Source organism: Antechinus flavipes, chromosome 3 (genome assembly GCF_016432865.1).
Source record: "Antechinus flavipes isolate AdamAnt ecotype Samford, QLD, Australia chromosome 3, AdamAnt_v2, whole genome shotgun sequence".
Lineage (NCBI taxonomy): Eukaryota > Metazoa > Chordata > Mammalia > Dasyuromorphia > Dasyuridae > Antechinus > Antechinus flavipes.
In genome coordinates this window covers 81745814-81763305 of record NC_067400.1, presented here as the reverse complement: position 1 = coordinate 81763305, position 17492 = coordinate 81745814, and the positions used below count along the sequence as shown (strand labels likewise).

General features: G+C 32.7%; 1 protein-coding gene across 2 annotated transcripts in view; it reads right to left on the bottom strand.

The window, feature by feature from the left end:
• The window catches only part of RAPH1 (Ras association (RalGDS/AF-6) and pleckstrin homology domains 1), a 103995-nt gene that overhangs the window by 44816 nt on the left and 41687 nt on the right, over positions 1-17492 (bottom strand). Inside the window, exons 5-6 of one of the 2 annotated variants that reach the window (XM_051983720.1) lie at positions 6903-6983; positions 693-767 (exon numbers count right to left, since the gene is read on the bottom strand). The exons of the other annotated variant lie outside the window; for it this stretch is intronic. Coding sequence (XP_051839680.1) covers positions 693-767; positions 6903-6983 — 156 coding nt within the window. The remainder of the gene's footprint in view (positions 1-692; positions 768-6902; positions 6984-17492) is intronic. 2 annotated transcript variants of the gene reach the window in all.

The following is a 17492-nucleotide window of genomic DNA, read 5'->3' as shown; positions in this document are numbered from 1 at the left end:
TGATATTTTAAACCAAAAACTGAAGTTATACTGTGAGGCAGTCCAGTTACTAATTCAGTGATGGAAACAGAAATCATTACTTCTAAGAAAAAGGCAAAATACCTTTCCAAAGGAAATCCATCTTCAGTAAGTCTAATTGCAAGTGTATATTTTTGAGGATGTAGAATTAAGCAATAAAATGTTATAGACGTTTCTTCTAGCTAATGCTTGGCTAGAGTAAATCAAGATTTTGTTCAAGTAAAAAACAGAAGTAGTTTGGTAATAGAAGAAATAAGAATTTGAAAGCAAGATTTGCCACAGGGAGAAAAAAAGTTCTGTAGGGATAATCCCACCAATAGATAAATGAAAATTAATATATTAGACTTCAAAAGAATTCATGGAAAAGGTGCTAAAACACCAAAAAGCTTTTTAAAGAAATTGTTCTTTTCATGTTACAATACATATGGGATGAATGCCAGTCATTACAAATATTAGAAAGCTGAATGAAAAGTTATTAGAGAATTTCTTAAAAGAACCTTCTTTCTCTCCAAGAGTTAATATTAAGCAATCACTTTCCACTGCAGAAGAAGTCAATTTACAAAGACAAAGGTGCCACAACAAGAAAGCGACAATCCAGGAGCACATCCAAATTATAAGAATTGTATTCTCCCTCAAAGCGACAATCACATGCAGGCAGAAAGAAGAAGCATCACCTTGGTCAGCAAATGAGAAGGTTTTCCTGCAATGTTTCTCAGAAGAAGGGAGGTTTCCCTGTCCAGATAGGAATGCTTGTACAGAAAGAGAGAAAAAAAGGCAAAAGGGGTCAGTGTAGGCTTTGTGGACTTTTTAAAAAATGAGTAAATATAAAATAGACAAAGCAAGAATGTCCTTAAGTCCCCTAAACTTCTAAACTGATTGGGACTACATCCACAAAGCAGGTGGTTTTCAGATAACAGCAATTAATTGCTGCTTTCTCCTCACCTTAAAGAAATGTAGATGCCCCTAAAGCTCATACAGCAAATAAATGATTATCTTCTAGTAATGTACAAATATAGGTATATTGAAAAATAATGGTAATAAGTTAAGATTTTAAGAATCTTTCAGAAATACTTATGATTATTCCAAAGTTCCATGATTAAATAAAATACAATTCCTTGACTTCCAAATCAGCAGTCATTCTAATGAATGGTCAATAGAACTATTTAAAAAAAAATCCTATAATTTTAGGTTGCTTTCTCCAATAAGATTGCAATGAGTTTATAGTTTTATTCTTTTACTACTTTTTAATGTGTGATGCAAGAATGATTTCCCCCCTTTTGGAATCTTTCAAATAAATCTAATCTTATATAGAAAAAAAAATCATTCCAAAGTAGGAGCACAGCAGTGTTATTTAGCAAACTTCAGTGTAAACTGCTGCAGTATAACTGGTTGTTTTCATTATAATCAGTATTATAATGTACCTGGTCATGGAATTCCTCTCCCTTCCAATGGGTTTATTAATATAAAAAATTCAAACTATGGAAAAAAGGAAATTCCTTGACTTAAAAAAAAAAAAACTTTCTATCTCTACTTAAAATCTATTAAAAAGATAATTAAAAATTTTTCTAAAAACTTATACTTATCAAGACATAATGCAGTTGAATTTGGAGTCAGAAGATCCAGATTCAAATCTTAGTGGCTGTGTGACTTATGGCAAGATAACCTTCTCAATTAAAACAAGGATTTGAAACTCAAATGATATCTGAAATCCTTTCCAGCTCCAAATCTAGGGGCCTTTCACACCCAAATTGATTTTCATAGAATTCCTCAACTTATTTAGCTGGCTCAATCATCTTCAACTCCAGAACACTATTACAAATCACTGTGTTTCTATTTTCTATGGCTTTTCATCCTGTACTATTTACACATTTCCCCACAAAAATGTGGAGGGAAATGCAAGTCCAGACCACAAGGATAACTGTTTAGTTATCATTTTTGAAAAATTTATATTTTTTCCTATTGTCTTCTCTTTTTATTTTACCTTCATTTCTGAATATATACCTTCCCCAGATTTAATTTCCAAACAAGGGATAGAGAGAGTGTAGAAGATAAAATTGTCATTTGTACCATATAAATCGAAAAGTTTTGCACAAGCGTTATCAGCACTTAGAATTAGAAAGAAAATAATTGGAACAAAAATATCTTTGCAACAAATTTATCTGAGAAAGTCTGATATACAAGATATAGAGAGTACTATTACAAATACATAAGATTAAGATATGGATAGGCTATTTTCTAAAGAAGAAATGCAGGCCACCAATAATCATATGAAAAATGCACAAATCACACTGAATAAGAGAAGATACAAATGAAAATTACTGTTAAGTTTCTACCTTATATACATCAGATTAGCAAAAATGGCAAGTGTTGGAGGACATAGGAAAGCATAGATACAATGATACAATATTGGTGGAGATATGAATTGTACCAACTATACTGGAAAGAAACTTGGAAATGTACTAAAAAAAAAAAATCACTAAAATATATATACTCGAGTCTAGTGATACCATTCTTTGCCACATGCATACACAAACATATGAACAAAAAGGTCAGGCATAAGAAAAAGACCCATAGTATGAAAATACAAGAGTTCTTTTTTGGTGTGGAAAAGAACAAGAAACACAGTGAGTGCCTATCAATAGGGAATGGCTAAGCAAATAATGCTATCTGTTGTATTTAAATATATTTATTACATTATTATTTGCTACTGCAAGAAATTATGACTATAACAGATTCAAAGAAATCTTGGAAAACCTATATGAACTGACAAAAAGTGAGGAAAAAATAGAAGAATAATATATACACAGTGTAATGGAAAACTATTTTGAAAGACTTAAAAATGCTGGATTGATACAATGCTTTTCTTCTCTCCCCACCTCTCCCCCCATTCCACATCAAATTCCAGGAGACTGATTATGAATACTTTTCATGTCTTGGCAGAGAGTCAATAAAGTAAAGGTATAGAATAAAATATACGGTTTCAGACATCAGACAGCGATGAAAGAAAAAGGAAAAAAGTGTCAATGAACATTAAAAATACTCTCTCACATTCCTCAACCACTCCCACACACATACAGAAGGAGTAACAGAGGGGAACTTCAACAGGGGATCCAGATAAACCGAGCAGTTTTTGATTTAATGTAAACTTTAAATTTCATGTAATATAAATTTTAAAAAAGTAACAGAAGTTTAGTTTCATATATAAGCTTCTATTATTCTTTGTATGTTGAAATGTTCATGATGCTTGTTAAATTTATAGTAAAGATGAAAATATATAAGGATATGAAAATATGCATTGTATATCATATCCCAAATAGTTTATTTATTTATTTATTTTTCCTGCTTATAGCAAAGATTAAAGAAGGGGGAGAGAGGAAGCTGAAGAGTAAAATTATTTTATAAAATATCTGAAAAACTAGGTGATTCTTAACACCTTCTGTTCCCTTTGCCACAATCATACCATCATCAGTACAAAAAATAATGATGCTAGACTGGACTTAGGGCTATTTTATCTGTTTTGGTCTTTGAATATTTTACAATCCAATCTTCAGATAATGAGCTTCTCTATACTTAGAACCAATCTGGTCCTCAAATGTTACAAGGCCTATATTTAAAATACTTCTAGCTTGGTGTAACCTGCCACTATGTGATTTTTGCTTGATTTTAAGAGATGAAAAAAAACTTTCAAGCTTGTTTTATGGCATACATGCAAAAAAAGCCATAGGCCTATTTAATTTAGAAGAGTACTGAACTCAGGTCTTCTTGACTCCAAATCCAACTATTCTATTTATTACCCTATAGTACCACTCAAATTAAAAAGTCTCATAAAGTAAGTTTACTAAGATTGATGTTATCATCAAATTACAAATAACTCTAAGCATCATTTTCAGTTTCTTGGACACTGTTTTTCCTTAAAATCTTCTCAAATGAATTTGATCAATTAGCCCTAAAATTTCAAGACACTTTTCTGGTCAGTAAATTAACAAATACAGTATATATTATTTAACCACCAGGGGGCAATAATATATAACTCAAGATTGAGACTTAGTAATTCTGATCACAAAGTTATATACTGAATACATAAAAAGGTTTTGTAGTTTCAGAGAAGAAATTATAATGGATGCAATAATAGCGAGCAACAAACACCATCTTCATCCTTACGATTGCAATAATTTCTTAGTAGGTCTTTCTGCTTCTACTGCACTACTTCAATCTATCCTTTCCAAGGATACCAAAGTAATCATCCTGAAGCAGAGTGCTGATCATATTATTTCTTTAATCAATAAACTCCCGTGGTTCCCCAATTCTTCTAGGAAGAGATCTAAAAGCCTTTCTAGTCTCACCATAACATACCCTTCCGCCATTAAACATGAGCCCTGCTCTACATACAATCCAGTCAATTGGGTCTTTTTACTGTTTCTCAGACATGGCATTTCAATTCCTATGTAGGGTCTGCAATGGCTGCCCATCATCCCTGGAATGTACTCTCTTCCATCACCACTATACCTGAGAATCCATACACAGTTGCCATCAAGATTCATTTCAAGCAGTAATTTCTATATTACAGCTTTCTAACCTCACTCCACCATACTGTTAGTGGCCTTTCCAGCAACATCATCTTGTATCTATTTTGCATATATTTACGTGTGCATATGTTCTCCAATAATTAGAATGTGAACTCTCTAAGGACAAAGTCTGTTTTGCATTTTTTCCATTTCTACCACCTATGTACAATTTCTGGTTTCTAGAAGGAACTTAACAACTTATTGAAAGTATGTTGAATCTGAGTTCAAATCTTATTCCTACTATACTTTGGCTAAACTTTTCTGTCTCTCTTAATGGCCTTCTCTCTAGCCAATGAGACTGCCTACATTCACTATTCAATAGTCAATATATTTCCATTCCCTTCTTCTTGTTCTGTACCAGTGATCTTGAACCTCCAGTTGCAGTTGTAGAAACCGCCTTCTCTACCCTTGGCATTCTTCACTTCCTCATGCTTGTCCATCTCAACTATTTTCCAAAACATTCCGCTCCATTCTACCTCCCTTTTTCACTGTGCCCTCTAGAATTCTGGCTTCATGAGAAACAAATTTCCTTTCATCTCAAAATTCTTTTTCATTAAATCATAATTTTAAACTCAACATGACCAAAACAGAACTCATATTTTCCCGAAATCTCTTCTTTTATAAATTTTCCTAATACTGTAGAGCAGGGCCTCAATTGGCCCGCAGGCCAGATGCTGCAACTGAGGACGATTATCTCCCTCACCTAGGGCTATGAAGTTTCTTTATTTAAAGGCCCACAAAACAAAGTTTTTGTTTTTACTATAGTCCGGCCCTCTAACAGCCTGAGGGACAGTAAACTGGCCCCCTATTTAAAAAGTTTGAGGACCCCTGCTCTAGAGGATAATCCCATTCCTACTTGATCAAATCTATAGCATCAGTGCCATTTATGACTCCTCACTGTAACTCAATATATTCAATCTATTGTCAGATCTTGCCATTTCTATCTTTACATCTTTTCTTTTATACATTTATTTCTCTCTAATCATACATAGATAACCTCAGGGCTTCATCACCTCTTACCTGGACTATTACAATAGACTTCTAACTGGTCTCCCCACTTCAAGTCCTTCTTCATTCCAATCCAACCTTTATTTAGCTGCAAAGATGATTTCCCTAAAAAGTAGGTACGACTAGATCACTCTCATGTTTAATGAGCTCCCATAGTTCCCAATTGTCTCCAAGATCAAATATAAAGTCCTTTGGCATTTAAAACTCTTTATGATCTGGCCCTCTCTCATGTTTTTATCTATGAAAGCACCTGGAAAATAACATTTCACCTCCAGTCTCTGTGCCTTTGCACTGGCTGCTCTCCATTTCTAGTATGCTCTCTCTCTTTACATCTAACTCTTTCCCTGGACTCCTTTAAGACTCAACTCAAACCCCATCTTCTGTAAAAGACTTTCTTGGTCCCTTTTATGCTTCTAATGTTTTCTCTTTCTAATATTATTTTTCATTTGTTTTTTATATATCTTGTATATACAAATTTATTTGCATGCTATCTTTTGTCAGAATAAGCTCTTTGAGATTAGAGGCTAATGTTTTTAACCATTTTTTTTTCTATTCCCAGCAGTTTAGCACAGTGCTTGGCACACACTAAGAACTTAATAAATGATAACTACTGACCTAACTTCAAACAGTAATCTTGAAAGGAATTATTAAATGAACTGAATAAATACTTTCTGTATAAAAGCATTCTTTCAACAAAAACCCTGAGGACATTAATCAAAACATTTATCAAAAATTTATTTTATTTTTGGAACTATTTATTTGTACAAACTAACTAAAGTGCTGTACTTACATTACTCACCAAGGACACATTAGGCCATCACAAGATAATGATATAGAGTAAAGGAGAAGGAAATACATTTAAGGAGGAGAGTAAAGATGATTCTATATTTTTTAGCAAAGCAACAGTATTAAGGAGGTAGTAATTTCACTCAAATATCCAGCTGAATTGTAGTATAAACTTAATTTATCTGATTGGATTAATACATACACCTGATTGTTTTCCTTTTTCTTCTTTCCCTATCTTCAAAACAATAATTTTTCAAAGCCAGAAGGCAACATGTGGTATCATGTTTTCATAAAAGTGGTAAGCAGTCTAGTAACAGCACTTCTTTACTTATATTTTAAATATCGTTACTTTAAACAAATTAAATATTGTACACCAAAGTAATTGCAAGTAACTTATTTTGACATATATAGATTCAAAAACTTGTAGTACCAGAAGATATATTTCAACATTAGTATGATTTAGTGGGATGACTCCTCATTGATATATAAATAGGGGCTTATAGACATGGTCACACAATAACTTACAGGAGTTAGCTCAGTCTCTTCTTCCATGAAGTCAATCTGATACTTGGCCTGCTTGCTGGCACATCCCATAGAACTAAAATGCTGTGAAAATTCAGGAGGGAGAAAAATGATAGATATGGAGAGGTAGAAAAAGACATGTTTTTATTATTATGTAGAAGGAAGGAAAATGAATAATGAAAGGAATAGGAAATGAAAATAAATTTCCTGTATGAATGTAATAATCTTGCTCATTATCATGTAAACACAAACAAATGCATGAGCCAAAATCAAATGATTATATATCTCTTTTCTTTCATTTCCAATACTATCACTAAATCATCCTAGGGCTTTACTGCTTCTTGAATGAACAACTTGAATAAAAGGTTATTAATTGACCTCACTATTTTTAGTCTCTCTGTCATTCAATTCATCTTGTACATTGATACTCATCTCTCTAAAATACTAATTTCTTCATGCTACTCAACAGTTCAAAAGCCTTGACTGATACTCATTAGATGAAAGCCAAACTCCTAAATCTAAAATCCATGATACTCCACAATCCAATTCTATTTGCCTAATTTAATCTCCAACAATCTCCCCAAATTAAATCTTGTTTATATAGACTAGTCTTTGTGGTCCTAGAACATGCCCTGGTCATTTTCCCCTTAACTTGATGCTGTTTAAGTTCTCCCTCTTTGAACAAATCTCACACCTACCTTCAAAGTCATCTTCAGATCTTACTTATGTAACCACAAGATGTCTTTCATCGATAGTTATTTTATGTAGCATGTGTGTTTTGTCTCCCTAACTACTCACATATCATAATTTGGACATCATTATTTCATAAATAAGTAAAATAATTATTACTGGAGATTCACTTATTTTATAGCACTATGCACTCTAGCAGTTACATCTGATACTGCTTCCATACCAAGCATTATTCTTTGGTACTAAGTGCACTCTCACAATTATACAGAGGAGTATGGAAATGTATATAATTAAACAACATTATTGTTAACATTTCTACAAATCTTTGATTATTAATTTTAGCTCTGAAGCATCGGTTTCCTTCTGAGTTGTATCTGAATTTTCCCTGGTGTAAGAAACTCCTGAAGAACTATTTCTTACCAATGTAGGGGAGCATATTAGATGTAACTTAGAGTTTTAAGAGAGTTCCAGTGGGTTCCTGAAGTGACTTCTCTGGCATTACAGAGGCAAGCTGTACCAGAATTATGTCTTTTTTTTTTTTTTTTTTTTTTTAATAATGAGAGATCAGCTTTATCCACTATGCCATGCTGCCTCTCATAAAGAATCACACCAGTTATAATTGTTAAAAGAATAGTAATATATAAAGGGAACAGACTATCTTGTATAACTTATGTTAGTGTTTTCCTAACAGTATTCAATAAAACTTTAAGGTTTCATGAAATATATTTTTTTAAGTTAGTGCAAATCAAAAGAAAGGAGAAAAGGGATAAGGAAAAAAAGTGAATAATATTAAGTACTATAAAACAAGGAACTATCAGATTATAGGATCATAGAAATTAGATTTTAAGAGAACTTGGAAATAATTAAAACTAATTCCTCATTAAATGACTTATTCAGAAGCTTGAAATTCTGTGTTTTGCATTATACTATGCTGGGAAATTGCCAAAAGAATGGAATGAGTAGAACTGAGACTTGACATAGATGGCAGGCAAAAAAACTATATAATTAGAATAAGAAGAGAAATTATGGAGAATTATGGAAGGAAAAATGTTTATTACAAACAGTTCAGATAAAGGTTGTTAAGCCAAGATATAGAAAAAAAGATTCAAATACCTATAAATCAAAAAACTATAAACAATTTTCAATAGAATACAAATTATCAACATAAAAAGGCTTCAATTTATTAATAAGATTAATGCAAAAAAAAAGTCAACTCAGGTTTCACATTATTCCTAGAAAACTGGAGAAGATAATAAAGGGCAAAAAACAATCTATGTGGGGAGAGAGGCAACTAATATGACATTAGTGTAAGCTGTTTCAACTGCACTGGAAAAAAAATCTGTTACTTATGAAATAAAAGTGGTCAGGTTGTTCATATTTTCTGACTTAGTAATATAACTTCTGAGTATGTCCCAAGATGATAAAAAATAGAGAGAAGGGTTCCCTATGTACCAAAATATTCATAGGAGTGCTGTTTGTGTTAGCATAAGACCAGAAACAAAATGAGTAGTCTATCAGTTGTGGAATGACTAAGCAAAGTTTAGAATGAGAATATAAAGATGCATTATTGGACTGTTAGAAACACTATGAAAAACTCAGAAAACTTAGGAAGACATTCAAAATAACAAAGAGACAAGAAAAATGATAGAAAATAAAAGGACATAATTATCTGAATCAGTACAATCACAAATTCTGACTACAGAGTAACTGATGATAAAATATACCTTCCACCTCTAGGTATACAATGTATAGAACAAAGCACAGTTTGTCAAACTTGTTGGACATTTGTTTTTGCTTAGCTATGGCTTTGTTATAGGGAAGGTTCCCCATTACTGGGAAGTAACAGCAATGCAAAAGCAATTATATTAATATATAATAAGCAGTGAATCAATCATTAAAAAACCAGACAAACATTTTCCTTTTTGGAAGCAGAGGTCTTCTTGATAAAAGGCTCAGTGAGATCACTATTCTATGGTAAAATGCTTCTATGGTAAGGTAGATATCACCTATTACATGACTTTCTGTAGTATGTTGTAGCACCCCCCAATTAGATCACTAAATTAAGGGCAGAGATTGTGCCTTTTTTAAAAAATAAGAACTGAAAATCTGTATCTTTCCCATCTAACATAGTGCTCTGCATATTGTATTCTTTGGAGGGACCACTAATAATGTAAGCACGAGGCTCTGGAGAAAGACTGAGCTGGATAGAGAAATTTGAGGATCATATGCATAAATAGGCTGATGAGAGAGTTCCAGTTCTATTTCAGTTTGTTTTTGTTTATTTCTGTTTATATTGTATTGTTTGTGGTAACATGTGATAACATGTCCTTGTGATTATCAAAATGAAAGATCGCCAGATTCCTTGAATTGCTATTTCTAACTTGGATTTGGTCACTACTTTAATTGATTCTAATTACTGAAGATCTACTTGTCTTTTCTTCTCTGATACAGCTGTTACCTAAGGCTTTCTTTATTAAGCCCTTCTAAATCCAAGTCCCTCAAAATAAAGGTTCATGCAAAAAAAGTTGCAAGTTTCCCTTGACAGACTAGTGCAAAGGAAAGAAAAAATCGTGGGAAATTCAGTTTTAAAAAAATATATAATGAAATTAATATTAAATATTAATAAATGTTAATATTTACTATTAAGACATTCTAGCACCAAAAAAGAAATTTATAGTTCTAAAATGCCAGTCCTCATTTTATATGTTAGAAATAAAGTAATAAGCTTCACACGATAACTGTATGAAAATTCATACCTCATTTCCAAATCAAAATATTAAAAAAAATTTCTTTAGGACATTAGGCACTAATTATCATTTAACCCAATTAGTCATTAAATTGTGCCTGATATTTTGTGACCCTGCAGACTATACTGTCTATGAGGTTTTCTTGGTAAAAATACTTAAGGATTTGCCATTTCCTTCTCCAAGAGATTAATATGGTAAACAAATACGTGTCCGAGGTTAGGTCTGAATTCTGGTGTCCCTGATTTCAGGTCCAATACTCTATCCATTGAGCCATTTAGCTGTCTTCAATTATTTTTTCCCAACTCTTCAAGCTGTAATAGTATATCCTCGGAAAGTTATATTGAAATGATCATTTTTCTTGTTTTGGGGTGGGATGAAGGAGAAAAGGATTTCTAAAATGGAAAAAAAAGAGCTTAATTCACAAGCTTCCTGGGCTGACTACAGCTTCCTCATGACACTGTAGACACAGCCACTATTAACATACAAATACTATATATTAATCTACAGGGGTTCTTTTAATCTGGGGTCCAAGAACTTTAAAAAAAAACAAACAAAAACAGATTTTGATCATTGTATTTCAATATGTTTGCTTTCCTCTACATATTTCATTTTATGACTCTGAGGAGTGCACAAACTTTATTAGATTGCCAGTAGTGCAATGGTACACTAAAAACGTTAAGAACTGACAACCTAAAAGTTTCTGAAGCATTAAAAATGAGGTACATATTGTGTAATTATCCTTTAATTTTTAAAGAAATTTTAAATTGGAACTAGAGAGTATCAGAAAGACTTTCTTTGCAAAGATAACTGCTTGCCTACCTAAATGAAATCAGAAAGCTTAGTTCCCCCATAGAACTTGCTTAATAAAACTTAATAATTTAACTATACAGCCCCAAAAGAAACTATTTAAACTGACTTTTCCATTAGAATCTCAGTCAATAGGAAAAGCTATCAGAAAAGCCAGTGTCAGAATAGGCAAAAAAGATAGCCATGTTCCAGAGGGGTACTAGAGGTGTTAGAAATCGTCAGATCTAAGGATACCCTGGAAATGGTCAAATGTGGCAGCCACTGAGAATGCCTGTGAACAATTAGGTCAGAGGCAGTATTCAGACTGAAGACAGAGCAGGCCCAAGGTTCTATGGATAGGAGACACTTAGCTCACCAAACCAGGTAACCCAGATCCAAATTGAGCAGGGCCAATCACCCCACCATTTGTACATGTGGAGTAGGAAGTTAGCCCTAATTCATGAACTACACCTGGAAGAATGGATAAATACAAGATTCAGATCAGTATAAAGAATTTTAATAGAGATGCTTTTCCATAAGGCATTTATGAATAACTAGAAGAAATAAAACAATAGATAAATGAAAAACAATTTCTAAGTTTGAGAATGAAAGAAAAATAGATGACTTGGAACAAAAAATGCTTATCTTAAAAGATACCTTGAAAATCAGAACAGAGCAAAGAGAAATCAATGACTGTTATGAATGAATGCCATGAGAGCAAGAAATAGTAAAAGACTTAAAATAGAAGAAAATTTAAGGAATTTGATATAAAAACTAACCTAGAAAAAAACAATTAAAACAAAAGCCCAAACCTTCTAATTCAAGAAATTGTAAATAAAAACTTTACAAATCAATTAAAAACAGAACAAAATGAATATAAGAAAGAATCCATCTTTTGTCAAAGCCAAAGTAGTTCAAATACCAAGATACCATAGTCAGGAACACCTAAGATTGGATGTCTACTATAAATGAGAGATGTTGGGATATTCAAAAAACCCAAACTAAAGCAGACCAAAAGAATTAAGATGGAAAATGCTATCTATGTCCAGAAAAAGAACAGATGGAATCTAAATGCAGACTGAAGAATACTATTTTCACTTTTAAAATATGACTAATATGAAAATGTGTTTAAGATGATTGCATGTGTACAATTCATATCAGATTGCTTGCTATCTTAGGAGGGAGGGAGAAAAATTTGGAACTCAAAATCTTATTTAAAAAATGAATCTTGAAAACTATCTTTACATGCAATTGAAAAAATAAAATATTAATTACTTAAGGGGGAAAAAAGGATCTTTAATGGAAGAGGCCATTCAAGTATTCCTGCTTTAAAGACAAGCTGAATAGGAACTCTGAGAATATAAACAAAAGTCAAAAATGAACTAGAAAGGTAACTATTTGAGCAATTAGAAAAGACTGTATGAAAAGGAAAGGATACAAATAAGAGAAGAAATAAGTGTCTTACCAGAACCTTAATAAAGAATATTAAGAATTAAAAAAAAATAAGGATCTGGGAGTGGATCAGTTCTATACTATTCTGGGAGGTTTTAAGAAAAAGGAATATACTAATGTAGAAAGGAGGAAGAAGCGTGTAGAACACATTATTTCACAGCATTGGGGTATGTGAGAAGAAAATTCAAACATGGAAGAATATGATCTCTTAGTTGCCAAATCCAGTGGTCTTTTCCTATTTTTCTTGACCTCTCTTAAGTCTCTGACATTGACATGGTTGGTCGTCATCTCCTTCAATATTCTTTTCTCTTTAGATTTTTCAGGAGACTACTTTCTCCCGGTTCTCTTCTCTCATTTTCTGTCTTTTTGCTCATTCTCTATCTTTTTTGTTGAATCCTCATGCAGAACACACACTTCTAACCATGGGACTCTTTGTAGACTCTTTTCTTTTTTTCCTTTATGCATTTCACTGGCAGATCTTATCAATTCCCATGGATTTAACTTTGATTTCTATGCTTAAGAATTTTAAATCTATCCAATCTTTCCATTAATTTCCAAATTGTGCATCTCCAACTGCCTTTCAGACATCTAGAATTGAAAAATTAGCAGACATTTTAAACTTATAATGTCCAAAATGGAATTCATCTTTCTATTCCCCTAAATCCTCACTATCTCTGACCTTCCCTATTACTGTAAAGGGCATCACTACTTCCCAGTCCATCCAGCTCACAACCTGAGAATCATCCTAAACTTTTCACTCATCCCTCGTATACAAGTTTTTGCCGAAGTCTATTAATTTCATCTTTGCAACATCTCTTGACTATCTCCCCATGATAATCTAGTGTCCATTCAGTCAATAAAGTGAATTTCCAAAAGTACAAATCTAACTACATCTCACTATTCAATAAAGTAACTCACTACTCAATAAACACCGGCAGCTCCCTATTGCTTCCAGCATCAAATACAAAGTCCTTCACTTGGAGTTATAAGCCCTTCATAACCTAGCCTTGTCCTGCCTTTACAATCTTCTTAAACTTTATTCCCAGATGCTACTTTTTAATTCAGTAACACAAGTCTCCTTGCTATTCCATTAATAAGATATCCAATCTCTCAGTTCCAGGCATTTTCTCTGGTTATCTCCCCTTCCTGGAATGTTCTCTCTACTCATTTCTACCTACTGGTTTCCTTTAAGTTCCAACTAAAATCCCATCTTGTACAGGAAGCCTTTCCCAACTTCTTTTATTTCTACTGCCTTCTATCTGTTAATTATTTCCTTTTTATTATACTACACCTTCAGTATTTAGCATACTGCTTGGCACAATGTAGGTACTTATTAAATGCTTATTGAGTGATTAATGGTGCAGACATGAGATGAACCTCATTCTTATCTGAAAGGACAAAGGGAAGTTGAACACATATACAAAAAAGTTTGCTGTAAAAAGATATTAAAAATCAAAAAGTAAGCTGGTATACAGAGGGAAAGAAGGGTAATGATTAAAAGGGACAATAATACCAAAATTAAACAAAAAAAAATTCTTGATGATGAAGAGGTGATTAAAGTGAGGGAAGAAAGAAAAAAAAAAAACTGGAACTAAAAGGGTAGCCATTAATTAGAAAATGGCTGAATAAAATGTAGTTAAAAAAAGAAACAATTTCAGAAAATCCTGGGAAATAAGTACTGATGTAAAATGAAGTAAACAGAACTGCAATAATTTACCCAATAAAAATAATCTTGTAAATAAAAACGACTTTGAAAGATTTAAAAAGTTTGGTCATAACCATGACTTTCTAGCTAGAGCACTCGTGAGAAATCATTTTATCCACCTCCTTCCTGACAAAGATAATGAACTCAAGGTGAGAAAATATACATATTTGAACTGAACCATTGTGGATTCATTTTGCTTGAATGTATTTGTTAAAAGTTTTACTATTCAGTTTTTAATGGGGAAGAGGAAGGATTAGAAAGAAGGGCAGCAATGGTGAAGAGAAAAGGAAGGAGGAAAGGAAGGGAAGGAAGGAAGGAGAGAGGAAGGAAGAAAGGAGAGAGGAAGGAAGGAAGGAGAGAGGAAAGGAGGGAGGGAAGGAAGAGAGGGAGGGAGAAATGGTGGGATGAAGAATTAGAGAAAAAAAGAAGAGGAAAAAGAAGCAAGTCACTGAAACATTTTAATAAGTGCACAGAGGATAGAATTAAATTTAAAAGGAAGCACAAACAAGCAGAACACTTTTGAAAGTAACAGACTGGATTTTTTTTCCCCCAACAATGATGTAAACAATAGGGATTCATGATTTCACGTACAATTCTCCTATTCTACTTGGTATATGAAACTTCATTTTTGGGATATTAAGTTCAGAATAAAACAAGTAAAAAGTATCTCTGTATACAGAAATAGTATTTCTTTCAAATCAAAGAAATCTTTCATTCATTTATAATATCAGGTGTTATGATAAAAGCGACTGACCCAAAAAGCTAAATCTAGGTTGGAATTTCAAAATTTTAATTAAAATATCCTAATAGATATAATGGAAAAATAAAGGATGCACATGGTTTAAGCAACAGGAAAGAGATCAAACTACAGGGAATTCAGTATCAGGCAGATTTGTAGAGGGAACAGCATTTTTTTTTTTTTTTAATTTAGAAAAGGTTGTAGATAGCAGCGTAGCAAGTATTATAAATGAATTTAAGATACTTTAATACTAGCAAACAGTAATCAGCTACAAAAGATTAAGATCACTAGAAAAATATAGTTAATTTAATGGAAGTATTACACTTGTGATTGTTTAAATGTATTTGCAAATAGAGTCTTAGATTTAAAAAAAATTTTCTTAGCCAAAATTTGGTGCTATAGGCATGGAAGACTGTGAGGAGAGTGGGGTACTATATTCAAGGAATAGCAAGGAGGTTAATGGCAATTGGCACAGATAACATGAACTGACACTGAATAAAACTAATTTGTTATAACTTCTCCCCTCTTCCTTCACTCTCTTATTTCCTACTCTTGACTGCTTTTTATCTATACTATGAATAAGGAGTATGACAAAATCAAGAAAACAATGGATTCCACTATCACTCCTTAGTGGTACAATGACGGTGATATATTAGCTAATATTAACAGTTTGATACAACCTCCTATACCAAATGGAATCCCTTAACATATACAGGATAAACTTATCTAGCTCCTACTTGGATACTTCCAGTAACTGTGAACTCATCACTTACTGAGGCAACCTACTCTACTTTTGGACAATTTCGGCTATTAAGACTATCTTCTTATAATTAACAGGATGATTTCAGAAAGGTCTGGATACACTTACATGAACTGATGTTAAGTCAAGTGAGTAAAACCCAGAAAACATTGCACACAGCAACAAGAAGATTATGTGATGATAATTTCTGATGGACATGGCTCTTTTCAACAATGACTCAGGCCAATTCCAATAGATGTGTGATGGAGAGGGACATATGCATCCAGAAATAGAACTATGGGGACTGAATGTGGATCAAACATAGTATTTTTACCTTTTTTGTTGTTATTTGCTTGCTTTTTTCCCCCTTTCTCATTTTTTTCTCCTTTTTGATCTGATTTTTCTGGTGCAATATGTTTATTGTGGAAATGTTTAAAAGAGCTGCACACATTTAATCGTTATTGGATTACTTGCTGTCTAGGGGAGGAGTTGGGGAAAAGGGAGGGGAAAAATATGGAAATAAGGTTTTAGAAGGGTGAATTTTGAAAACTATGTTTGCATACACTTGGAAAATAAAAAGCAAGGGGCAGCTACGTGGTGTAGTGGATAGAGCACCAGCCTGAAGTCAGGAGGACCTGAGTTCAAATCTAGTCTCAGACACTTAATACTTCCTGGTTGTGTGACTCTGGGCAAGTCACTTAACACCAAATACCTCAGGGGGAAAAAAAAGAAAGAAAGAAAAGAAACAGCTATTATTTTTTTTTAAAAAGTATCTTCTTTACACCAGGCTTAAATTTGCCACTTTGTAATTTCTAACAGATTTTGTGTCTGGAAGTTTAATTCCTATTCCACATGACAGCTATCTTCAATTATCTGAAATCCTATCACCTTCAATTCTGTTTTTCAAGATATTAAAAACACACCCCAATATCTCCAACACCTTGTTTCTGCCATCAAACTTCACATAGTTTGGCATATCCTATATCCTTTATCCTTTCCATGCGAACAGCTATTCCTTGGATATGCTAGTCAGTCATAATCTCCCAAAGCATGTTGCTCAGAATAGAAACCAGTATTCCAGATATCATCTGACCAGTTTAAAGTATATTAATACAATTACATACTCCCTTGTCCCAACATTATACTTCCCATAATGCTAACTTATACTATAAAAAACTATACTAGCTTTTTGGGCAGCCACATGATACTATTAAGTTGGCAAATAAAGTCACAATTCATTGACATATAAATTTTTCAGTTGAATTTTCAGTCCTGTAGTAGAGTGACATTTATTTTAACTTAAGTTTGGGACATTTGCCTCTATTAAATTTCATCTTTATTATCACTGTTTTATCCTATAAATTTAATATTTGTTAAAATGAAATACTGTATTAGTTTGAAAATTTAATGCACTGTATTAGTTATGCTTATTTTTGTGATCTGCACATTAAATAAGTATACATTCTAAATTTTATATGAGTCATTGATAAATATAATACCAAGAATAGGACTAAGGAAACAGCACAGCAAAATGCCATTCAAGACCCATCTCAGAATTAATTTCAATATACTGATTCATTAACTGACAACTTTTCGAGACAGTGGGTCAACAAACTGAATACACATAATTGCACTATCATCCAGCCTATGTTTTTATATCTTGTCCATGGAGGTATCACAAAAAGTTGTTGGATGTCTTTCTAAAATTAGGACATACCAAGTCTATAGCATTTTC